This window comes from Leptonychotes weddellii, chromosome 8 (assembly GCF_054177405.1).
Source record: "Leptonychotes weddellii isolate Sample4059 chromosome 8, ASM5417740v2, whole genome shotgun sequence".
NCBI lineage: Eukaryota > Metazoa > Chordata > Mammalia > Carnivora > Phocidae > Leptonychotes > Leptonychotes weddellii.
This window is the reverse complement of record NC_138376.1, coordinates 79,168,465-79,190,619: the sequence shown is the minus strand read 5'-3', so window position 1 is coordinate 79,190,619 and position 22,155 is coordinate 79,168,465. Positions and strand designations below refer to the sequence as shown.

Genomic DNA, 22,155 nt, shown 5'->3' with positions numbered 1-22,155 from the left:
TTCTTCTTCTATTGGTGGCATTCAGGTGGCCTGTAGTTAAAGGGAGAGACATTTTGTATTGCTGTACAAATGCATTAAGAGGAACCTCTGTGATCAGTCTTGTTTTGCGAATTATTTTATGGAAATGCAGGTACTCAGAAAGTTTACATACAAAAACATGCCCTTTGGCTTTTTCGGTGTATATAAATGGGTGTGGATGTTTTGATCTTACATGTCTTACTAGCTTTTGAAGGTAACATTGTGTACGTTTTAATGTTCCATTTGAATTACTTTAAAGAATGACATTTGCTTTTATTTCTTGGTTCACATTTTGTAAAGGATACAGTTTAATAACTTACAATGGTTATGAATAAGTTTCCTGTCATTTTCTGTCATGTTAAATAATTTTAGCATTGTTCTGAGTGATAATAAGAAAACCTACTTATTGAGCATTCTGGGTATTGAGTATTTCCACATGTTACTTAACCTCTTGGTACTGCATTTTTCTCTTCTGTGAAGTGGGGATGATACGAGGCCCTTTTTCTCATAGTATTGTGAGGATTATGTGTGAAAATGCATGTAAAGTGCTGAAAACAGTACCTGGCTTATAGGTGCTTTAATAATTGTTAGCTAATTAATGATTGTAATTATGATTATTATGTTCTGTATTTGCATTATTTCATTTAATCCTTACAGTTAGCCCTTGAAATAATTTTCTTATTTTATAGATGGGAAAACTAAAGTTCTGAGAGGTTTAGTAATTTCCCTAAGATCACAAACCTAGTAGTGACAGAGCCAGGATTCCAAACCATGTTTATCAAGCTTCAAAGCCCCTTCGTTCTCTGTAGGGATAGGACTCTGGTTATGGCAGTTACCTTCACTGCATCTTCCAGGGAGATACAGTTTTACCTTATGTGCCTTTTTCCTTGACTCCCTTAGCCTGGTGTGCTCTCTTCTCTCCCTGCTTGAGCAAGTCTTACCCAGCTTAATGTCCTGGTTCACACTGTGACCTCCTGAAAGCTTTGTACTCTCCTTATCTCCAGTCTCTAAATTCTTAGTGCACTATACCACAATAGTGGAACTCTGTACTTCACCATTTAGAACTTGATATTATATACATACTGTTTGTTCTGTTAGTCTTACCTCTTTAGCTGTATTAGTTTTTAACAATGAAATTGAGATTTTAAAGCTCTTATGTTAGCCGCAGTAACAGTGTTGGCACTTACTCGGCATGTAGTACTTCCTGATTAATCATAAAAATTACAAGTCACTTGCAGTTTGCTTATCTGTCAAATGACCAAAAGATAGAGACTTCTTTGCTGTTCAGGAGATCCTATTTTTCAGTTTTTAGGGTGGAGGAAAGGAAGAAAACAGGGTAATTGTTCCTTTCTAGTTGCCATATGTATTCTGTTGTGTGTCATTCTCAGCTTATCAAAAACCAGTGTTGTGGCTGGACCAGCTCTTGTGGTTCTGAGTGATACGCTTCAACAATAACCATCAGGAGACTTTGAAAATATAAAGGTTTATTACTTACAGGACCTGGAAATTACTCAGCATACCTGGGGCCACACTGAGATCATGGGTAGAGAGAAAGAGCGCGAGTGAGCACTCCTGAGCTGGGGGTTCTGCTTTTATTGGGGTTGAGGTGGGGGCCTAGGGTTTTGAGGGCTCAGTCTTTATTGGTGAATTTAAAAATAAGAGCAGGAATTTAAAGCATGGGAAGAGAAAGAAAAATCAAATGGCCCAAATGGTTAGTTACTAAAATTAACCAACATCTCTACAACAAAGGAACTTCAGTGTGGGGAGGTGGTCTGGCTCTTTATCTAGTTTTGTGGTTGGCAGTGTGTCCTGCCCCCCACCCCTGCCCCAATCTCCCTCCTCCAGATAGCCCATTTTTGAAGTGGCTGCCACAGCAATCAAAGTTTAAGTCAGGCACCTGCATTATGAAAAGAAAAAAAACCCAAACAACTGTCAGTGTTTACAGCCCATTCTGAGGCATCAGAGTCAATGGTGAGGACCTTAACTGCCTGGGTAGCTGATAATAATGCTCAAAGTCCGGGGCACCTGGGTGGCTCAGTTAGTTAAGCCGCTGCCTTCGGCTCAGGTCATGATCCCAGGATCCTGGGATTGAGCCCCACATCGGGCTCCCTGCTCAGCGAGGAGCCTGCTTCTCCCTCTCCCTCTGCCTGCCTCTCTGCCTACTTGTTCTCTCTCTCTCTCTCTCTGTCAAATAAATAAATAAAATCTTCAAAAAAAAAAAAATGCTCAAATCCATTGCAGGGCATGTTGTAACACAGAATGTACACACCTAAATAGAATTATAATAGCAAAACTTAATAATTATACAGGTAGTAGTCTGAAATCCACTCTGTAGCTATTGTCCCAAACTTGAAAGGTCCAGCCATGAAAATAGGTCAGTTAATTAAACAGTTGTATCTCATTTCAGGAGGTGGTCTTGCAAGTGGATTCCCAAAGTTAGGCCTGTATTTGCAAGAAATCAGGTATTTAATAAGAGGCATTTCTATGGAAACAAAGGAAAAATAAAGGCTAATGGCCGGAGTAAATTATAAACTAAATCTGAATCCTGAGGGCAGGATTTCAAGATGTTAGGCTCAAAGCAGCTTTGCAGTTTGAATTTTTCTGTTGATGCCCTCAGGTGTTCAGGTAAACTCGCTATTGCCCACTCAGCAACAGGCACAAAGATTGTCTGTCTGTGAGGTGTTGTGATGATTTCTCTGAAGTTTATATCAAGTTGTTTCATTCTACCTCTTGTGGCTTTAGGAAAAAGGTACTTTTAAGTTCTCATTGATTCCAAGTCAGAAGGGTGAGAGAAAAATTGGAAGTGTTAGTTTGGAGAGTTGAAGCCAAATACTGGAAGAAACTAGAATTCATGATCTGGTTTAGTTTACAGGTAAAAAACAAAACCCCAAGCACAATTAAAAGCACTAAAATCTGATATCCACAAAGATGTATTACCAAAACATAATTTGTTCTGTATATAGTCATCCTCATTTCTATCAGAGATAAGGAAAATAAGGCTAAAGTGTTTGTAAAATAAGTCCAGTCTCTTTAAACTTGGCCTGCTTATTTATGTACGTGCAGCATGAATCGCGATTGATCCTCTAGACTCTTTTAAGTCAGCTTTGCTGGAATTTTTCATAAGGAGTCTCAGATTGAACTTTTTAAAAGCTGCTCAAGGCTAGGAAGCCAAACTAAAGACTTGATGTCAGACTTCATCTATAATACCTATAGATTTGGGTGAATTCCTCATTTTTTCAGGTTCTTAAAATATTCTGATATTCCTGGGCCTGCCAGGAAGTGACCTTCCTCACTCACCTGGTAAGGCTGCTGGGAACCCTATAAATAAGGTACCAGACTGATTTTTCCTAAGGGGCTTAATTGGTTCCATAAAGTCAGCCTTATTTTTTTTAAGCTGTCTGGTCATATCTGAATCTGTGCATATCTCTCAAATACGACATTCCATTCAAAGCCTTGGTAATGTAACCAGTGTTTCCAGTTGTGTCCTGGTACAAGGAGAACAGATTGTCCATTGAAATTATGCAAATAACTATACTGCTATGAAAATAGAAGAATACTCACTGAGAGTTTCCAGATTCTGGAGGGATCAGATGGGGGGGAAATAAGTGATTGTTTCATCTTGGTTCACAAAGGTATACTTTACCAAATTGCTGTAAGTCATAGCTATCTTAAGAGAAAAAGTTTCCTTAAATCTGGAAAACAAAAGATTAAAGAACCAGCAATGTTTCGAACAAAACTCGTAAAAAATTATAATCATTCTCATCAGTTCATCCAGTCCTAGTGATTCTTGATCTTGATCTTCTGTTAGCAGTTTTATGAATCTAGTTTTTCCTTAGAGTTCTGTCATTTCTTACCCAGTTCAGTATATGATCTGAAAGTTATCAGAAACCTGGGCTTGTCAGAGTCCTTTCCAGGAATCTTCTTGAAGATGAAGCATTTGTGCAAAAGCATCAGAGTGAAACAGTAACTGTCTGTAAATGATAAAAGACTTAAAAATGCCCATGTTTAAAGATCTGATGAGAGTTAATTATAACACAGCTGACAAGGAAATTTGACTGTTTCTTAGACACACATTTTAAGATGATAACTGGAATGATGACTGATAACATTTTGTATCAGATTTTTAGGAATTTGATAGAATTTCTGGAACACTTACATTAATAGCACATATCCATACAAAGATATCCATGAGGAAGGTTTAGCATTGTTTCTTATTTGACAGTGCTTCTCATATAATTTTGCCTATCAAATAAGCCTAATTAGTTAAATGTTTCTCTTTTTATAGAGTGAACAGATCTTTTGAGATGTTCCAGGGTTCTCTAGAAAATCCCAGAGTTATTTCCAGGTCAAAAAGATTTTATTTAGAATTTGATTTTGGGAACTTAGTCAAAAACATCAAAGGATTTTGGACACTTGACTAAATAGGATCACAGATAATTATGAAACAATACTTAATTATCTACTTAAAGCGACAAAAGATTTTAAAGGCATATACAGAAGATTACATAGTTCTGAGCAAAATTCAGCTCCTCTAATATTGAGAAGACTCAGTTTGCTTAAGTAATCAAAGACCTGGTTAAAGCAATATGAAACACAGGTTAATTATTTTGATAAAACACAGAATCTTTGTTTTCTAGCTAGATTACTTAAAAGATAAGGCAAAACCTTTTTCTTTTTTTTTTTAAGATTTTATTTTTTTATTTGAGAGAGAGAGAGAGCATGAGCAGGTAGAGGCAGATGGAGAGGAAGAAGCTGACTTCCCCGCTGAGCAGGGAGCCCGATGCGGGGCTTGATCCGAGGACCCTGGGATCATGACCTGAGCTGAAGGCAGACGCTTAAATGACTGAGCCACCCAGGTGCCCCAAGGCAAACCTTTCATAATCTGTTTTCAAGAGCCGACCAATACTCCCAAGAAAACTTTGTCCTTTTAGCAGAGGAAAAAAAATTATATAAGCATAGTATTGATATTAAAGTTTATAAAAAAAACAACAAACCCTTATAACAACGATTCTGTTTTAGCTAACTCAACCACACAAGGTAAAATTCTCTTTCTTCTCAACTTTCTATACCATTTTGTCTTTTATTTTTTTTTTTAAAGATTTTATTTATTTATTTGAGAGAGAGAGACACAGTGAGAGAGGGAACACAAGCAGGAGGAGTGGGAGAGGGAGAAGCAGGCCTCCCGCTGAGCAGGGAGCCTGATGCGGGGCTCGATCCCAGGACCCTGGGATCATGACCTGAGCCGAAGGCAGACGCTTAACGACTGAGCCACCCAGGCGCCCCTTGTCTTTTATTTTCTCTTTCCCATTTTGAAATAACCAGTTTTACTTTAGGACAAATTTACTTTCTTTTCCCTTAACAAAAATACATCTTCATACCTCATACTTTCTCTTAGCTAAAGACACATGCTACTTTCCTTGCATGCAGAGATGTTTCCCATATTTAGTAGTTGTAATTACATATGTTAATTAGAATTCTTAGCCCGTAGAAGCCTTAATTTCTAACGAAAAGCAAAAAGTAAAATTTGTGAATTGTGACACCAGCATTCTTTACACTGGCAAATTTATGAGTATATTTTATAATTTCTATCAACATACATTTCCTCATAGTACAGCTTTTCAATGTGTCACAAGACATGCGTACTAACAGACCCAAATATCTTTAGTTCCTCTGTGGTAAGTGATCAAAAGTAGGTAAACTTCAACTAGTTTTGCAATTACTGTTTCAGTATTTTATCTTATTTGGAAATGATTTAGACATTCAATGAATTCCCTTCATTTAACTTAGCAAAATTCTAGGGCTGGAAGTTAACAAAAATTTTAGAAACTGGTTTTAAGTAGACATATCATAACACATAATTATTGCTGAAAAGTTCACCTAGAAACTCTTATACCATTAAACATTTATTTAAATCTCTTGATCACAGCAATTATGTTTAGACGACTATGAAAAACTTCATGCATCATCCCAAGTTATTTTTCCTGCTGACAGATTTTGTAATAGAGATAACATGAATTTATTTGACTAGTAAACCCTGGTAGAATATGTTTTTTTATCTGCATTTTATTTAGTATAATTAGTTATATTAATATGATCTCTGTTATATTTAACGTATAATATGTATTACATGTGTATAATATTATGTTATAGATTATTATATATATTAGTTACATATAATCTGCATTATATTAAATATATATATATATCTGAAGACCTACTTTTTTTAATTACACCAAATTTAAACTAGCTTTTACTTCCCAAAGATTATCCCAGATCATGTGAACTTGTAAAAATTTGGGTTAGTTTTGGGGGCGCCTGGGTGGCTCAGTTGGTTAAGCATCTGCTTTGGCTCAGGTCATGATCCCAGGGTCCTGGGATCAAGCCCCGCATTGGGCTCCCTGCTCAGCAGGGAGTCAGCTTCTCTCTCTCCCTTTGCCCCTCCCCCTGCTTGTTCTCTCTCTCTCTCTAATAAATAAAATCTTAAATATTTTTGAGTTTTAGGAATATTTAATTCATAAGTGCTTATTTTTAAGCCAATTAAATAGAGTTCTTTTACAGATTAATTTTGGCAGTACATCTGGAGGTTGAGAGAAGAAAATCACATATATAACATATCCATAGACATGCATAAATATGCAGACAGACACAGAGACCTGTAGCTTCAATTCCAGCATTCTAGTCATGAATCAGGTACAACAATATAAAACTCACTAGTGTATAAATAACAGCTGAATCCAAATTGGCAGACAGAATAAGTTAAGGTTGCCTGCTCCAGTGGCTAAAGCTTTTTACTAATACCTGTGGAGAAGACTTTGAAGATTTGTATTTATCCTTAACAAATAATCTTTAAGGAGTCTGTGGACTAGAGTTTGGGCAAAAGAGGTTTTTATAGCATTTTGTATTTTAAAAGGCCTCTTTCCCCTCTTTTTCCTTTAGTCTCAGGCAATCGTGGGCAGAGTTAGTTACCTCCTGGGGTGTTTACTTTTCAAAGACATTGAAGGATTTACATCTTCAAGGGACAGAGAAAGGATGTAAGTTTTCTCCTAGGAGTTCTAGGGCTTTTACGATGGTTTCCGAGGTCACAATAAAATGTAGTAGTGCCACCCTATAATTGGGGGAGTGCCTTGTAAAAGTAATTCTCTGGACTCAAGGTCAGATGAGTCCTCTTCAGGTTGGAAGAGGTTATTTGGATCACTGTGGTCATGGAAATGATGTACCCATTGGACTGCGGGAATTTTGTGCAGCAGGAGATGGGCTTCCTCTGTGAGCCTTAGCAGTGATCACTGCGATGGAAGGATGAGTACAGTGCCAGGTAGTGTATATCCAAGTGAGGAGAGGGAGGGCTCGGGTATGAGTATCCGTGGCTTTAGCAACTGTTGTCTTCCCAATTCCGTCTTCCTCTGGAGAGGCCTCGATAACCCGGTCTGCTCTTCCCTTGGCAGCAGGAACACCTCGTGAGGTGTGCTTGTAGTTATGCCCCCATTCAGTAGAAAGCTGAGGGGCTTAGAAAATGTGCTATCTCAGAAGGAAGGAGCATTATAGTCCAGATGGATCTGTAAGAAAGTTTTGGATTTTAGGGTCTTTAGAGATGGTAGCTAGTTGATGCATTTTAGCTGCCATGAGTAACAATTAAAAGCCTGATCCAGACAACCAAGAAAACCTGCAATAACCAGTTAGTTTCCCTCTCTCCTACCTGCTGCATAAAATATTTAAGAAAGGTTTGAATTTCAGTTAAGGTATAGCTTTTCATCTCAATTTCTACTACTTGTTTTTATCCTGTTGCCTTAATCTTACTTGAAAATTGTTGTTACCAGAAAATTTTGGATGACATCACTGTCAGCCCTCTTTGTAGGTGGCTGCTTTACTTTTCAGGATGTCCCAGGAAACCTCTCCTGGATTGGAGTCTGCCTTCAGTAGCATGATATACACGGGGTCTTGGGAAAAGTCCCCAGGCCTCTGGAGCATAAACCAGAGCCTTGGCATTTTTGTGTGCATAATTGAGTAACACCTAGGAAGCACCCATGGGGTTTTACATTTATCAAGGAGCTGGTGTGCCTCCTCAGGGTTCTTAGATTGTTCAGGACATTTACATTTGTCCATTAATTTTTTAGCCATACCACACCAGGGATTGGACCCATAGTATCCTATTGGGTCAGGGGACGAGTAGCAATGGTAGTGAGTGAAGTGGTGACACAGACTGTAGGCCTCTGCTGTACGTTCCCTCTGTGGTGCCATTGGCTTCCATTTGCAAGGCTCTTTCTCTTTTCTGGGTTAGGACATGTGATTTGGGCACAACCCACTTGACTCAGTGGTTGCAAGTGGAAATTTCCAATCCTCCTCACCTAAGGAATCATTTCTATCTACCTCTGGCCCAGAACCCTCCTTGGCAGTGGCAGTAGCCTTGCAGTCTAATCCACCCTCCCTCGCTCTCCTTGGCTTTGGAGGTCCCTTATACACATTGATAGTCAATTAAGACCTTTATAATTAGTAGTCTGATCATCTCATTAGATCATGTGGCCTTGATCATGCTGCTCTGGGGAGATTCTTGAATTATTATGGCAGCTGTGACCTTTTAGGTTGGATATTGCAGGCAACACATGACAGAAGCAATGTGTGAAAGCACAGAGCAGCATGGCAGACCCCCAGCTAAAGGTGCTCCTTTCTCAGATGGTGAGTTTGGCAGTTAGTAGGCAGGTTGCAGGTAAAGACATTCCCCTTGGTTAATTGCAAGGGCAGTCATGCAGTCCTGCCATCTGTACCAATTGTGTGTTGGTCTCAGCCTTTCGATAACCGGTCTTGTGCCTAGACCAGCCCTTGTGGTTCTTATTATGATTGCAAGATGCCCTTCAGCAGTAAAGGAAACTGAAAAAAATAAAGGTTTATTACTTATGGGACCTGGGTATTACACAGCACACATGGTGGAGGTGAGGGAGTGGGAGAGTGTGTGCGTGCGAGCATGATAACGCACATGGGCCTGAGGTTCTGCTTTTATTGGGGTTGAGGTGGGAGCCTAGGGTTTCACAAGCTCACTGTTGGTGAATTTAAAACATTAAGAGCGGGAATTTAAAGCACGGGAAGAGGAAGAACAACAAGTGGGCCAAATGGTCAGTTATAGAAATCAACCAAGATTTCTAAAACAGAGGAGCTTCCCTGTGGGAAGGTGGCCTGGCTCTTTGTTAAGTTATGTGGCTGGCATTCCATTTATTTGAGATAGCCATCTTTGAAGTAGATGCCTCTTTGAAGTGGTTGCCTTGGCAATCAAAGCTTCAGTCAGGCACTTACATTAAAATAAGAAAAAATACCCCAATTGTCAAGGTTTACACTACATATTCAAAGGATAGAAATAAGAATAAAGTTAGATAGGGGTGCCTGGGTGGCTCAATCAATTTTAAGTGTCCGACTCTTGATTTCAGCTCAGGTCATGAGCTCAGCCCCGTGTCAGGCTCTGGGCTCAGTGCAGAGTCTGCTTGAGATTCCCTCTCCTCCTTCTGCCTCTCCCGGAGCTCTCTTACATGCTCTTTCTCTCTCTCTCTTTCTCTCTCAAAAGAAAAAAAAAAAGAATAAAGTTAGATCTAGAAGACTATTTTCACAAAAAATTAAATATAACATGCAATGTAATTTTTCTGGATTTGGAAATTCATTCTTAAAAGCATTGTTGGGCTTAAAAGAAATTAGGAGTAAATTGTGTCAATTCATATCTGATAATTAAGTTTAGATATAACCTGATTTATCAAGTCTTTTCTGTTAAAATGGGAATTAAAAAATATACTCTTTGTAATCAAAGTATTTCGGCTAAGATCTACCATTTTGTGAATAGTTTTTGAAATGTCAGAACATTATCTAGAACTATTTATTATAAATAAAGGTTTAAGAATGATTATTTGTAGAAAGGGCATTAGCAGGCTCATGAAGTAATCTGATAGGTAACTGCCAACATATTTTACCGTTTTTTGTTGGGTTAGCCGTTTAAAGATCGCTGTGAGTGGTTCTATGAACATTTGCATTCAGGACAGCCAGATTCCGACATGGTGCACAGGCCAGTGAATGAAAATGATATCCTGCTGGTTCACAGAGGTATGTCTAAGAAACTGATGTGTGTGAGGCCCCAAATAGTAGTTACTGTAAGTTTTCATACATGAAATTAACTAATGCTATATATTTAGATTCTATTTTCAGGAGTAGCTGTGAAGTTGTGTCAAGAGCAAATTGTGCAAAGCTGAAGCAAGGAATTGCTGTGCGGTTCCATGGAGAAGAAGGCATGGTGGGCATAAAGATCAGTGCTGGGCGCCACCCAGTGTGAAAGATGGGGATGCAGTGTGCTGCATAACTGATACGGGAAGACATCTGAAATGATTTTAATTTGTTATTACTCAGAAAAAATTTCCCATGTATTTCTGTTGATGCTTAATTTTATTTTCTTGAACTCAGGGTCAAGGTGTTGTGCGTGAGTGGTTCGATATTCTGTCTAATGAGATCGTCAATCCTGATTACGCATTGTTCACCCAGTCAGCTGACGGTAAGTTGTACAGTCTACAGGACTTTCTCTGTGGCTCTCATAGTTTCTAACTACAGCAGTGCATTTTCTCCTTTGATTCCCACAGTAATCGTGTGAGCTAGGTGTGGCATAGTCCCATTTCCTAGAAAAGAAAGTTGAAATTCAGAGGTTTTGTTAACATAGTTAATGAGTGGTAGGATCATGAGTGGAACCTGATTCAGTCTAGCATTCTTTCCTCTAGATAGTTGGTTCTCAAATATTTGTCTCAAGGGCCAGTCCTGGCTCCACGGAAGTTTTCATCAGTCCTTTGTAAAATAAAACTAAATTTATCAATTTTAAGCATTGTCCTTAGACTTTTTTGAGCTAAAATTTCCTTTTCTGAAATAATGCTAGTAGATGGACTTAGAAAAATACTTATTTGGAAAAATTAAAATTTGCTAACCCTATTTGAGTTTCCAAGTCTTAAAATTTATTGGTCATATAAAAAACAGTCTAGAAATCATGGTGTTAAATCTTAACTTATAATCTATGTATAGTAACTTAGTTTTCAGTCCTTTTAAAAGATTAAAACCTAAAAAGCTCTTATTATCTTATAATACAAATAAACTATTTGTTGAAATGGTAATTTGGACCTGCACAATTCTAATTTGATATTGTAGGCTGAATGGAAATGGTTACTGCCTCATCTGTGTGAAGAATACTTGACAGTTCTCTAACTTAAGAAAAACACACAAGTGAAGGCGGGATTTCAGTTTTTAAATGCTTTACACAGTTGCTTTTATTTCCTGAAGATCTTTTCTTTCCCAGTGTTTAAATTTCTTTTTTTTTTTTATAAGGAGAGAGTGCATCATTAATTGTACTTTCTGATTATCTCCAACCAAACCGGCAGGCAAATCTCCATTGAATAAGAAGGATGACTTTAGGAGAGAGGCAACGGGGCGGTGGGCTGCAGGGATGCTAGGGAGCTGTAGGTATGCACCTATGTATTCACACATGGTGTATTTGAAGTTACTTAGGGATATGGGACTGTCTGCTTTAATTTATAACTTCTGATTTTTTTGCTCTGAGGTGAATTTGTTGTCTTTGTTGTTTTTATGACAAGTTTGATGAGGTGCTGGGTTTAGTTAGGCCTAATCTTTGAAGCAAGATTTAGCATTAGAGCATTATATTTTAGATTTATTTCATTTCTTTATAGTCCATTATTCTGTGTTTAGTTTCATAGCTGAAAAACAGATTTGATGTGCAATTATGAGTCAAGGTAATTCCTAACACTATGAATATATTAGTAGAGCATATGCTAATGCACAGAGATCATAAAGATTGTGATTTGTCCTTTTTGTAAGCCTTCTCTTTGGGATTACAGTATTTATAAATTAAAATCTTGGTGAAATATTTCCTTGTTCTTATGTTTAATTGACACGAAGGGAATTACGCTGAAATTTTGAATTAAAAATTCCTGAATGTGGGAAATGTTTGGGTAGTCCTCATGTCTATAATAATTTCTTTAAAACTTGCTTTCTAATTAAGTTAAGATGCTTACCATAGAGTTAGGTCTTTGGTCTTACACTGGATGTGAGTCCTGGCTCTGTTCCTCTTGTTGTCATCATCTTGGGCCAATAAATGTAACCTTTCTGGACCTCAGTTTCTCCATTTGAAATGGTGATAATGTATGTTTTGTAATGTGGTGAGAGAGAAATCAATTAGCCGTTATGTAAAAAATGCTTAGCCTAGTGCCTAAGAAATATAGAAAGTAGAAATAATTATTAGAAGCTATTATTATGTGGAAAATGATATTTTCTTGTTCACTAGGATTTTTCTGAGGTGATGAAAATAGCTGTGTCACAGTTACATTTATTTTGAACTTAAAACAGAACCTAAACTTTGTGTTTTGTTTTAAGTAGTTTTCAAATTAAAAACTATTATTATTTTCCCTATTTGTTTCCTTATTTATTTTTTGTTTTTGATTTCTCCTTATCTGTTCTTTTTAATAACCTAGATTTCCCAGAAAGTACTTAGCAAAGGAATTATAAATTACAGACCTAGGGGTGGAAAGTTGGGTCATCAAAAATCTTTGCTGATTGATTCATCAGTAACCCTAAGCATTCACTATTTTATTTTATTATTATTTTTTAAAGATTTTATTTATTTGAGAGAGAGCGAGCATGTGCACACACGTAGGGAGAGGGGCAGAGGGAGAGGGAGAAGCTGACTCCCCACTGAGCAGGGAGCCCGATGCGGGGCTTGATCCCAGGACCCTGAGATCATGACCTGAGCCGAAGGCAGCCACTTAACCAACTGAGCTACCCAGGCGCCCTAAGCATTCACTATTTTAATAGGTAAAAATATTTGTGACTATTCTTAGATTATTTATATCTTTGGAATTATTATGTTTGTCCTTGAAGTTTTTCTTCATCTCACAAAACTTTCCTGTGACTTTTAATACCCAGTCTTACCCATAACTGGGAATTATTCTCAAAAGGTACTTGACAGTGAATGACTAGCTTCATGTAGCCCTTTTAAGTTGTTCAACCATAAGCTTCCACAGTTGTACCTTATATCTAAGTAAACTGGTCATGGCAGTGTAGTCTAGTGCCAACAGTGAGAAATCAAAGACCCTCAATGAACAAAGTGAATCATTGTCAAAATATGTATACGAAATGATCAAACATCTCATTTTCCAAAACTTTCTACCTGTCCCTTATTTTATTTTATTTTTGGATCCTATTTCATTAGATTTAGCAGTTTATTCTTTCTTTTAGTGTAAGTGCCTAGAAGAGTAGTAAATAGCTTGAGCTCAATAAATATTTGTTGAAAGAATAACAATTGTCTTCGGAGTTAGTGATCATCACAGAACAGTACAAAAAGTTCTTTAAAGTTGAAGTCTTGGTATTAGGTTTTTCCATTGCACTAGATTTTTTTTAGACTTTTGTTTTCATTGTGATCAAATATATAACATAATATTTACTATTTTAACCACTTTAAAGTGTACAATTCACTGGCATTAAATACATTGACAGTGTTGTGTAACCATCACCACTATTTCCAGACCTTTTTTCATATAAGTGGAATCATACTAGGTTTTGACAGTAATTGGTAACTATTGCCTTTGCCATTTTTACTTTTATACCTCAGTGGTACTTATTGAAAGTTGATTATTTGTGAGGTGCCTAGGTGGCCAGTTCGTTAAGTGTCCAGACTCTTGGTTTCAGCTCAGGTCATGATCTCAGGTTGTGAGATTGAGCCCTGAGTTGGCCTCTCCTAGGCTCAGTGGGGAGTCTGTTGGAGATTATTTCTCTCCCTTTGCCCCTCCCCTGCTTGCACGTGCACTCTTTCCCTCTCTCTCTCAAATAAAATCTTAAGAAAAATAAAGTTGATTATTTGTTGTGAGGAATAATTGGTTGACTTGTGGATTTAGGTGATTTTCTGATAATTGGTAAAAGGCATCGAGTTCATCACTTAAGAACAGTTGTACATTTAAAATTAGTTATTCTCTTGTAGTGCTCTATTCCATAAGGAGCAAAAAGTAGTGAAAATCTACTGCACTGGGCATGTATAGATGAATGAAACAATGCCTGTCCTAATTCACAGCCTAGTATTTCTACATTGCTGAGGAAAACATGTTATGTATATTGTCTTTTAATATATTATTTCCAGAATCTCTTTGACACATCTTCCAACTACTTTCAGTTAAAAGTAATTTTCTCTCTGCAAAGACTTACTCTCATAAGTATGTGTGAATTAATGATTATCTTTTGACAATTCCATTGTCTGTTATATATTTCACAAAGAACATTCTGGTGGAAGTTTATACATAATGTAACCTTGGTTTTGCTGAAGTTGTATATGAACAGTTGTACGTTTAAAATGTTAGTTATTCTCTTGTAGCGCTCTATTCCATAAAGAGCAAAAAGTAGTGAAAATTTCAAATTCAGTTTCTGCATTGAAGCGATCTTTCTTCTGCATCTAGATTCTTAGAAATAAATTATTTTGTATTTATTTTAATAGGAACAACTTTTCAGCCTAATAGCAACTCCTATGTAAATCCTGATCACTTGAACTATTTCCGGTTTGCTGGACAGATCTTGGGATTAGCTTTGAACCACAGGCAGCTTGTCAACATTTACTTCACAAGATCATTCTATAAGCACATTCTTGGTATGGCTCTGTTGTTATTTCCAGAGGCACTTATTTGAAGTGTTTTTCTTAGAATCTTTAGGAAAAACTAAATAGGTAAGTGGAGGCATTTTGATTGAGGTAATTTTTCTTTCAATTGGAAACTGTCTGTGTATGTAAGGCATTTGGGAGCCTATGAGGTAGAGAAAAAAAATCTACTTTTTTGCTAAAAAATTATCATTTTAGTGTGTAATGTTTATGCTAAGAGTGCATTTTAATATGAATATACCTAAGTGAATTGGCACTTTTTGAAGTATATATAATTTTTCTGTATAGCTATTTCAGAGAAAGATTATATTATAAAAATGTGGAAAAAACCCACAAGTTTAAATTAACAGACTTCCAAATCCAGGAATTAGCCTCCACTTAAATCATGCTGTGAATTGGACTCTATTTTGCAGTTTTATGGAATATCTGTAGAGGGCAGTATTTTACCATTAAACAAACAAGGAAAGGCAGAAACATTTAGAATATAACTGCTCTATGTTTGCATTTTTAGGTATTCCTGTAAATTACCAAGATGTGGCATCCATTGATCCAGAATATGCCAAAAATTTGCAGTGGATTTTAGATAATGACATTAGTGATCTGGGTCTAGAGCTAACCTTTTCTGTTGAAACTGATGTGTTTGGAGCAATGGAAGAGGTGCCTTTGAAACCTGGGGGTGGAAGTATTCTTGTGACACAGAATAATAAAGTGAGTATTTGAATATTTATCTTAGCCATTGTAACTTGGCCCTGATAGTTTGCTGATTAGCCTCCTGACACTAGCTAGAGAAACTTGTGCTGTTACAGAGTTTTGTAACATTTTATAACAGATAAAATATTTAAATTAACTAAAACATCAAGTATCAAACTTTTGAGTTAGAAAGGGTCATTTCATTATTGTGTTAGATAGCTGAGGCAGTTCCTGAAGCAGCCTAAAGCACAATTCAGTCGATTGTATAAATTGGGCATCTCTTTATTGAAAAATTAGATTAGATATAGAAGTTTACATCAAAATCATATTTGCATTAGTCACTGTTTCATATTTTGAAGTACGATGTTAAGAGTTCCACTAGAGAAAAGAAGAATTTCCTGTGTTAAACTTTGTACATGCTTTTGGGATCCAGTAAATCTGTTAGACCTCTGAACTTGATTTTTTTTTTTTTAAGCTTTATAACTTGATTATTTTTATTTATTGTTCTATCTTCTGTTTGTGAATTTTTTTCCCCAGTTTTATTGAGAAATAATTGACATACAGCTGCACATATTAGTTTTAAATTTTGGCATATGTTTTAAATGTCACTATTGAAAAATATGTTATTATAATATATAATTCAGTTTTATGTTATATTTTGATATGTAGGAAATTGGGAGTCAGGAAATCTCATGTGGGAACTCCACTTCTGTCATTTACCAGTAGCAACTTCTGGTTAAACAAGACTAAAATCTTTTTCCTTTCCATTAGTTGTATTATAATTCCAAGACAGCTTCAGAAGCAACAAACTTTAAGGAATAATGTCCATTGATTTAGTAAAATACAGATTTTTTTTTTTGTTTTAAAGACCAGGAGACTTGGCTGCATTTTAACCTCTTTGAGCCTCAGTTTTCTATTCTGTAGAATTGGGATAATAATAGCTCCCATACAGAATCATTACTAGGATTTTGCAAACTGAAAACCACAACACAAAAGTTAGTTCTTATTGGCTAGCGCTCTGTAAAAAGAGGCTCTTAGTATGAGATATGTACAGGGTATTGGAAAGTTATATTATGCTATATAGTTTTATTTTTTGCGACTTCTAGGTACTATACATATAAAAAAAAACATGAAGTTTAATTTTTGAAAATAAGATCAGAAGCTGTTTTTGCACATATATACTTAGATGTTTTTTAGTTCGCCCTCTCATTTTACACATGAGGACACTGAAGCCTAAAGAATTAATGGTAAATCTGGGGCCAAAACCCAGGTCTCCTAGTTTCAAGTCTCATGTTCTTCCTTCACAAAATTAATCATGTTAAGGAAGATCTTACTTGATTTTTAATATAATGAGTCATGTTAAGCTCTAGAAGATGAAAAGAGTAAAATGCTTTATTTTTAAAACATGTATAAGCTTGCCAGTGAATGAAAATACTTTTTAAAATCTTCTAATTATTAGATTGTGCACCCTATAGTGCATTTATTATTTTACACTGGAGACCTATTCTCAATTAAGGGTAATGAAGCTATAGAGTCTTTTTTATAAGAAAGTGATTGTTTTTCACCAGAGAAACTCAAACATGATTCTTATCTGTGAATACTATGGTGAGTGGACTTGTCACCCTCTCAGATATGTTTTATATGACAAAGTGGAAAGACCCATTAACAATTGCATGATGTATAGCTATATTTATACTTGTATCTCCTAACGCTCTCCCTCCCATTATCACATGGTTTTTGTTTAGATTTTTAAAAAGACATTTTATTAGTTCTTTGGCATTTGTGTCTTAAAATGAAATCTAGAAAGAAGGAAGATAGTAAATAATATCAAGAGTATACACACCCATTGAGGGTGTACCTTTATTGTGAGTCCGGTTTGAGACTGGAATACTTACTATTGTAATATTAAAGAGCCTGAAACTTTTGCTTCTAAGTTAAATATTTTTATTTAACTATAGTAACTAATTGGTTGGTTGATTATAGGCTGAACCTTTTTTTTAATGATTAGCTTTGGGTAATAAAAGCAGGATCTTGATCACTAATATGTTAATTCTTCTCAGCTTTCATTTTTGTGATGTAAACATTTTTCAGAATAATTTTCTAGTATTACCAGAAAGAGTCGAGTATAATTGTTTTTTTTTTTTTGAGTCAAGTATAATTGTATATCAAATTGTTGATGTTTAAACATTTAATTAATGCTCACTCAATAAGCAACCTGATTAATTTTTAAAAATAAAAATCTGTAGAAACATACCTGCATCTTAAATTGATCCCTTGCTTTAAGACTGTTAAAGTATTCAGTTTGCAAGTAAAATTTTCAATTTTTAGAGATATTGTTATTTTTAACATACATTTCTTTCATGAACTTTTTTGTTACGTTAAGGTTAGCCGTTTACTTACTTATCTCTATAGGTATAAAGTTAAAATTGTCACGTTTGGAGTTCAACTTCAAAATCTGTAAGCATGTTGAAGCTTAAATGAGTTACCAAGCTTGTTAGTACGAGAAAATCTGTGTAAGCTGATCTCCACATGGGGGAGTCATTTATTCCTAATTTTTATGGAAAGGCTTTGGTCTCCCATCCAAGGCTTTGGTAATTATAGAGGGAAACCAAATAGATGAAAATACCTTTGTTTAAAAAGGAGTACATTAAATAAACACAAATGATGTAGGCAGAAGAATATATGTACATTCCACATTTGAAATATAATGCTCTTTTAAATTTAATATTGTTATCAATTTGTTTAAAAATCTTAAAAAATAATAATAAAACTAAACTCTGGTTTCACTTTTGAAAATGGCTGAATTACCAGGAGCTGAGCATTTACATTTAAATAGTATTTTCATCTTCCTTTAGAAGTTTTGCTTTTACTTTTCACTTTTTTATTCCTTTTTTTTCTTTAAAGGTTTTATATATTTATTTGTCAGAGAGAGAGAGAGAGAACACAAGCAGGGAAAGTGGCAGGCAGAGGGAGAAGCAGGTTCCCCACTGAGTAGGGAGCCTGATGCAGGACTCGATCCCAGGTACCTGGGATCATGACCTGAGCTGAAGGCAGACGCTTAACCGACTGAGCCACCCAGGTGTCCCCTCTTTTTTTATTCTTCACTGAAAGCTGGAATCATGGAACCATAAAATTTGAGTTAGAAGTGACAGATTTTCTTATATCTTCTGTTCTATCTCCTAGAACTGAAGAGTAAGCTACATGAGCTTTAAATGCTAACACTTTTATAGTACTAATCATGAAGTTCATTCAGGCTGGGAGGGAAATAGGAGTGGGTAAGACAGGGTATCAAGGAATGGAGGAGGTGGTATGGAAGCTGAATTATAGAGGACAAGCATTAAGTGGTCAGATAGGAGTAAGGAGGGGGAAAAGGAAATGTTCTGGGCTTAGAGGAAGTTAAGGATGACAGAGCATGATGTGTTCAGGGAACCACAGGTAGATCAGAGTTGTAGATCTTAGCTTGCAAAGTAAATGAGTGGTAAAAAATGAGGGGAGTAGACAGGGGCCAAATTCTGAAGGACTGTATCCACAATTAAGAATTTGAAAATTATTCTGAAGACTGTAGGGATGACTGTAGCTGTTATAGAGGTAAGTTCCATCAATGGATTCTGTTTCTTAAAAACACACACACAAAAACAAACTTAGCTTGCAGTGTGAAGAATGAATTGAAATGGGGCAATACTGGAGTCAGGGAACTGATAGGTGGTTGTGGTATTGGTCTGGGGAGCATGCATGAGGATTTTATAAGACAAAGGCAGTGAGGATGGAGAAAATGAGATAGTTTCTTGCCTTTTTGGTATATCTGCTTATTCCTACAAGAGAAACCTGGTTATCCTTTGGAGTTCTCAGTGGAAAAATTTTCAATGAGAACTCTTACATACCAGAGCGGTAATAAGTGGATAAACTCAGGAAAGAAGCTTTTATATTCAAACAGTAAATTGAATTATGTCAATAATAATGCCATTTAGACTGTTAATTATTAAAAAAATAACTATTCCAAATTGTTTTACAAATGTGGCCCAGTTTATTCCTCTGCTTAGAGGAGGGAAAAAAAGAAACTCTTGTTTTCACTAGTAAAAGTTAACTATTATTTAAGTAAATATGGTTTATTTAGATATCTTTCAAGAAATAATGAAAAGATTTTCAAGAAGAAAAATAGCTTAAAAATGCATTTATTTTCAATATCACCACCATTTCTCATAAGAAGACATAATTTAGGTTCAAAGCCTGAAGAGAAGTTAAAATTTTAAGGAAGATTTCGGAGAGATGAATATTTATTCCACAAATTCAGAAGACTAGAGATTATTAAAACAAAATGTTTCTGTAAATGTAGACATATAATTTAACTGGAACATACTGTCCGAAAGTTCAGTCTTCTTAATCTCAGTGTTTTTATGTTTTTCGCTTTGCAGTTTCTTTTTTACTTAACTATTTTATATCAGTTACAAGGGTCAGAGGTTAAGCCAGAAAAAAGTTGCTGAGGCTCTTTTTTGTTGCTGTTGTTGTTTCTATGCTGAAGCTTTCTAAGTTGAAAGCTTTCTATGTATTAACATAATTACTTCACCAGTACAAGTACTAAGATTCTTTAATATGATTAATTCTTCAATTTAATTCTTTGGCATCTGGTATTATTTAATGCCTTCAAAGAATAGACAATAAAACTCAGGTGGGAGCAGACATGACTCCTAGGATATGCCATCTGTTAGGGATAAAAGAAGATCCCCTGACCCAAGTTATATCAATCTCTTGTAATAACTTAAAAGGAAATGATAGTTTAGGTTTGGTTTATATTTAATGTTTGATTGTGCAAGTCTTTATGCCGGTGTTTTGTGGACTGATTGTCATCTGCATATCCACTGTTTCCTTATTAAAGCATGTAAGATACTTGATGTAGTTATGCAGAGCATAAAGTGTGGGGAGGTGTGAGTCACTTGGATGCCTGTATAATGGGAATGTAGCCAGTATATTTCTGCACAGTATGAATAGTCAAAAAGTTAGTGTGTAATAATAGTGGATGTTCATAGTAATAATTGTATCATCAAGAAAATGTTAATTTGTGTTACTCTCTTTGAGGATGTACAGTGTTTAAGGAAGCAGGGAAACATTTTAGCTCACTTGGTTTATATTTTCTTCTGTTAAACACAGTTATATTTCAGCTACATGGAAAACTTTATTTTACTAAACATCTCAGTAGGATTTGTGATGGCTAGGATTTTATTATTTTTCTGAGAAATAATTTAGACCAAAATTCATCTACATTTAAATTAACTTAACATGGAAATTGGTATTTGAAGGAGCTGATTTCCACAAATTGGTATACAGTGACTATGGGTCAAAGTTATAGAAATAAATGTGGAAAATATTTAGAATGTTAGAATAATATTCCATATTAGAAGAATAGAAGGGAACATGGAAGGAAAGATTAGTATACTTGTAGAAATTAATTTTTAAAAAGATAACGTGTGAGGAAGTAATAGGAATTAACTGATTGAAAACAGAATGTGTACTACTCTGGTAAATACGGAATGCAATGGCCAATTAAAATTGGTAAAGTGTACTTTGAGCAATTCACAAATATTTTACCCTTTTTTTTTTTTTTGAGAGCACGTGTGCACATCTGAATGGTGGGGGAAGGGCAGAGAGGGGCAGAGGCAAAGGGAGAGGGAGAGAGAGAATCTTAAGCAGGCTCCACACCCAGTGTGGAGCCCGACACGGGGCTAGATCTCACGACCCTGAGATCATGACCTGGGCTGAAATCAAGAGTTGGATGCTTAACCAACTGAGCCACACAGGTGCCCGCAAATCTTTTACTTTTATGCTTCATAATTTAAGGTCTTGAACAATGATTGTTGAATAGTACCATAAGATTCTAAGAGCAAAACCTTTTGGGAAAAAGCTGTTCTTACTAAGGGAACATAGGGTCTCATATAGCATCTTAAACAGTAGTGAATAAGTGGAGCAGAAAAATTGTAGCAGTTGAGTAAGTTTAGGTAGAGCAGACATAAAGTAAAAGATAATGATGTGCTAATACTGAAATCACTGCTGGTTATCACTTGGAAGTGTGCTATATATATTATTTCTTGGATGTGAAAATCTAGTTTATGTTTCTGTTTGATTGTTTGGCACACATTTTTATCTCCCTCTCTCTGGTAACTACCTAAATGTAGTAACTGATAATTCCTGTACAGTGGAGGAAAAACTTGTGGGTGGTAGGGAGTGTGATTTGGGCGTGGGAGTAGACTGAATAGCAGAGATGACAGCTTTCCCTGCGCTAGATTGCACAAGGGGCTATGTGGGGCTTGGGGAGAACTATGGGGAAGCCACCATGACACTTCTATAGCTTTGACATGGATGGAGAATTCATAGCCAGTGGTTATATATAACTTTCTAGCTCAGTACTTGTGGGTTTTCCCCCCCCGGTGTAGAGTTAGAAAGTGGGAGGTGGCAGAGTTTCAGATTAGTGCCCCCTCAAAAAATAAAGGAAGGAACCTAAAATTGGCTTTCTCTACTCTCTTTAGAACATTCATACCTGGGAGGTAAGAACTATATTAGGAGGTATATTACTACCCTGGTCCAAGCCATCATCATCACCTTCACCTGGATTACTGGTAGTAAAAACTATTGCTTTTAAGTCACAAAATTTCACTTAGATGTAATTTAAAATATATAAATGATAACAATTGATAGAGTTGATTGATAAATATAATAATTGATTCTTGTCTGAGCCAAAATATATTCTTTATTACCAGTTAAATTTTGAGTGACACTATTTTCTGTGATGATGTATTTTA

The 22,155-nt window shown here is 35.9% G+C and overlaps 1 protein-coding gene across 4 annotated transcripts in view; it reads left to right on the top strand.

Annotated features, from left to right (window-relative positions):
- Nucleotides 1-22,155, top strand: part of HACE1 (HECT domain and ankyrin repeat containing E3 ubiquitin protein ligase 1) — a 103,181-nt gene that overhangs the window by 62,966 nt on the left and 18,060 nt on the right. For all 4 annotated transcript variants that reach the window (XM_031031820.2, XM_006736862.3, XM_081828723.1 and 1 more), the window contains 5 exons: nucleotides 9,981-10,092; nucleotides 10,182-10,279; nucleotides 10,447-10,534; nucleotides 14,519-14,668; nucleotides 15,186-15,382. In XM_031031820.2, coding sequence (XP_030887680.1) covers nucleotides 9,981-10,092; nucleotides 10,182-10,279; nucleotides 10,447-10,534; nucleotides 14,519-14,668; nucleotides 15,186-15,382 — 645 coding nt within the window. The remainder of the gene's footprint in view (nucleotides 1-9,980; nucleotides 10,093-10,181; nucleotides 10,280-10,446; nucleotides 10,535-14,518; nucleotides 14,669-15,185; nucleotides 15,383-22,155) is intronic.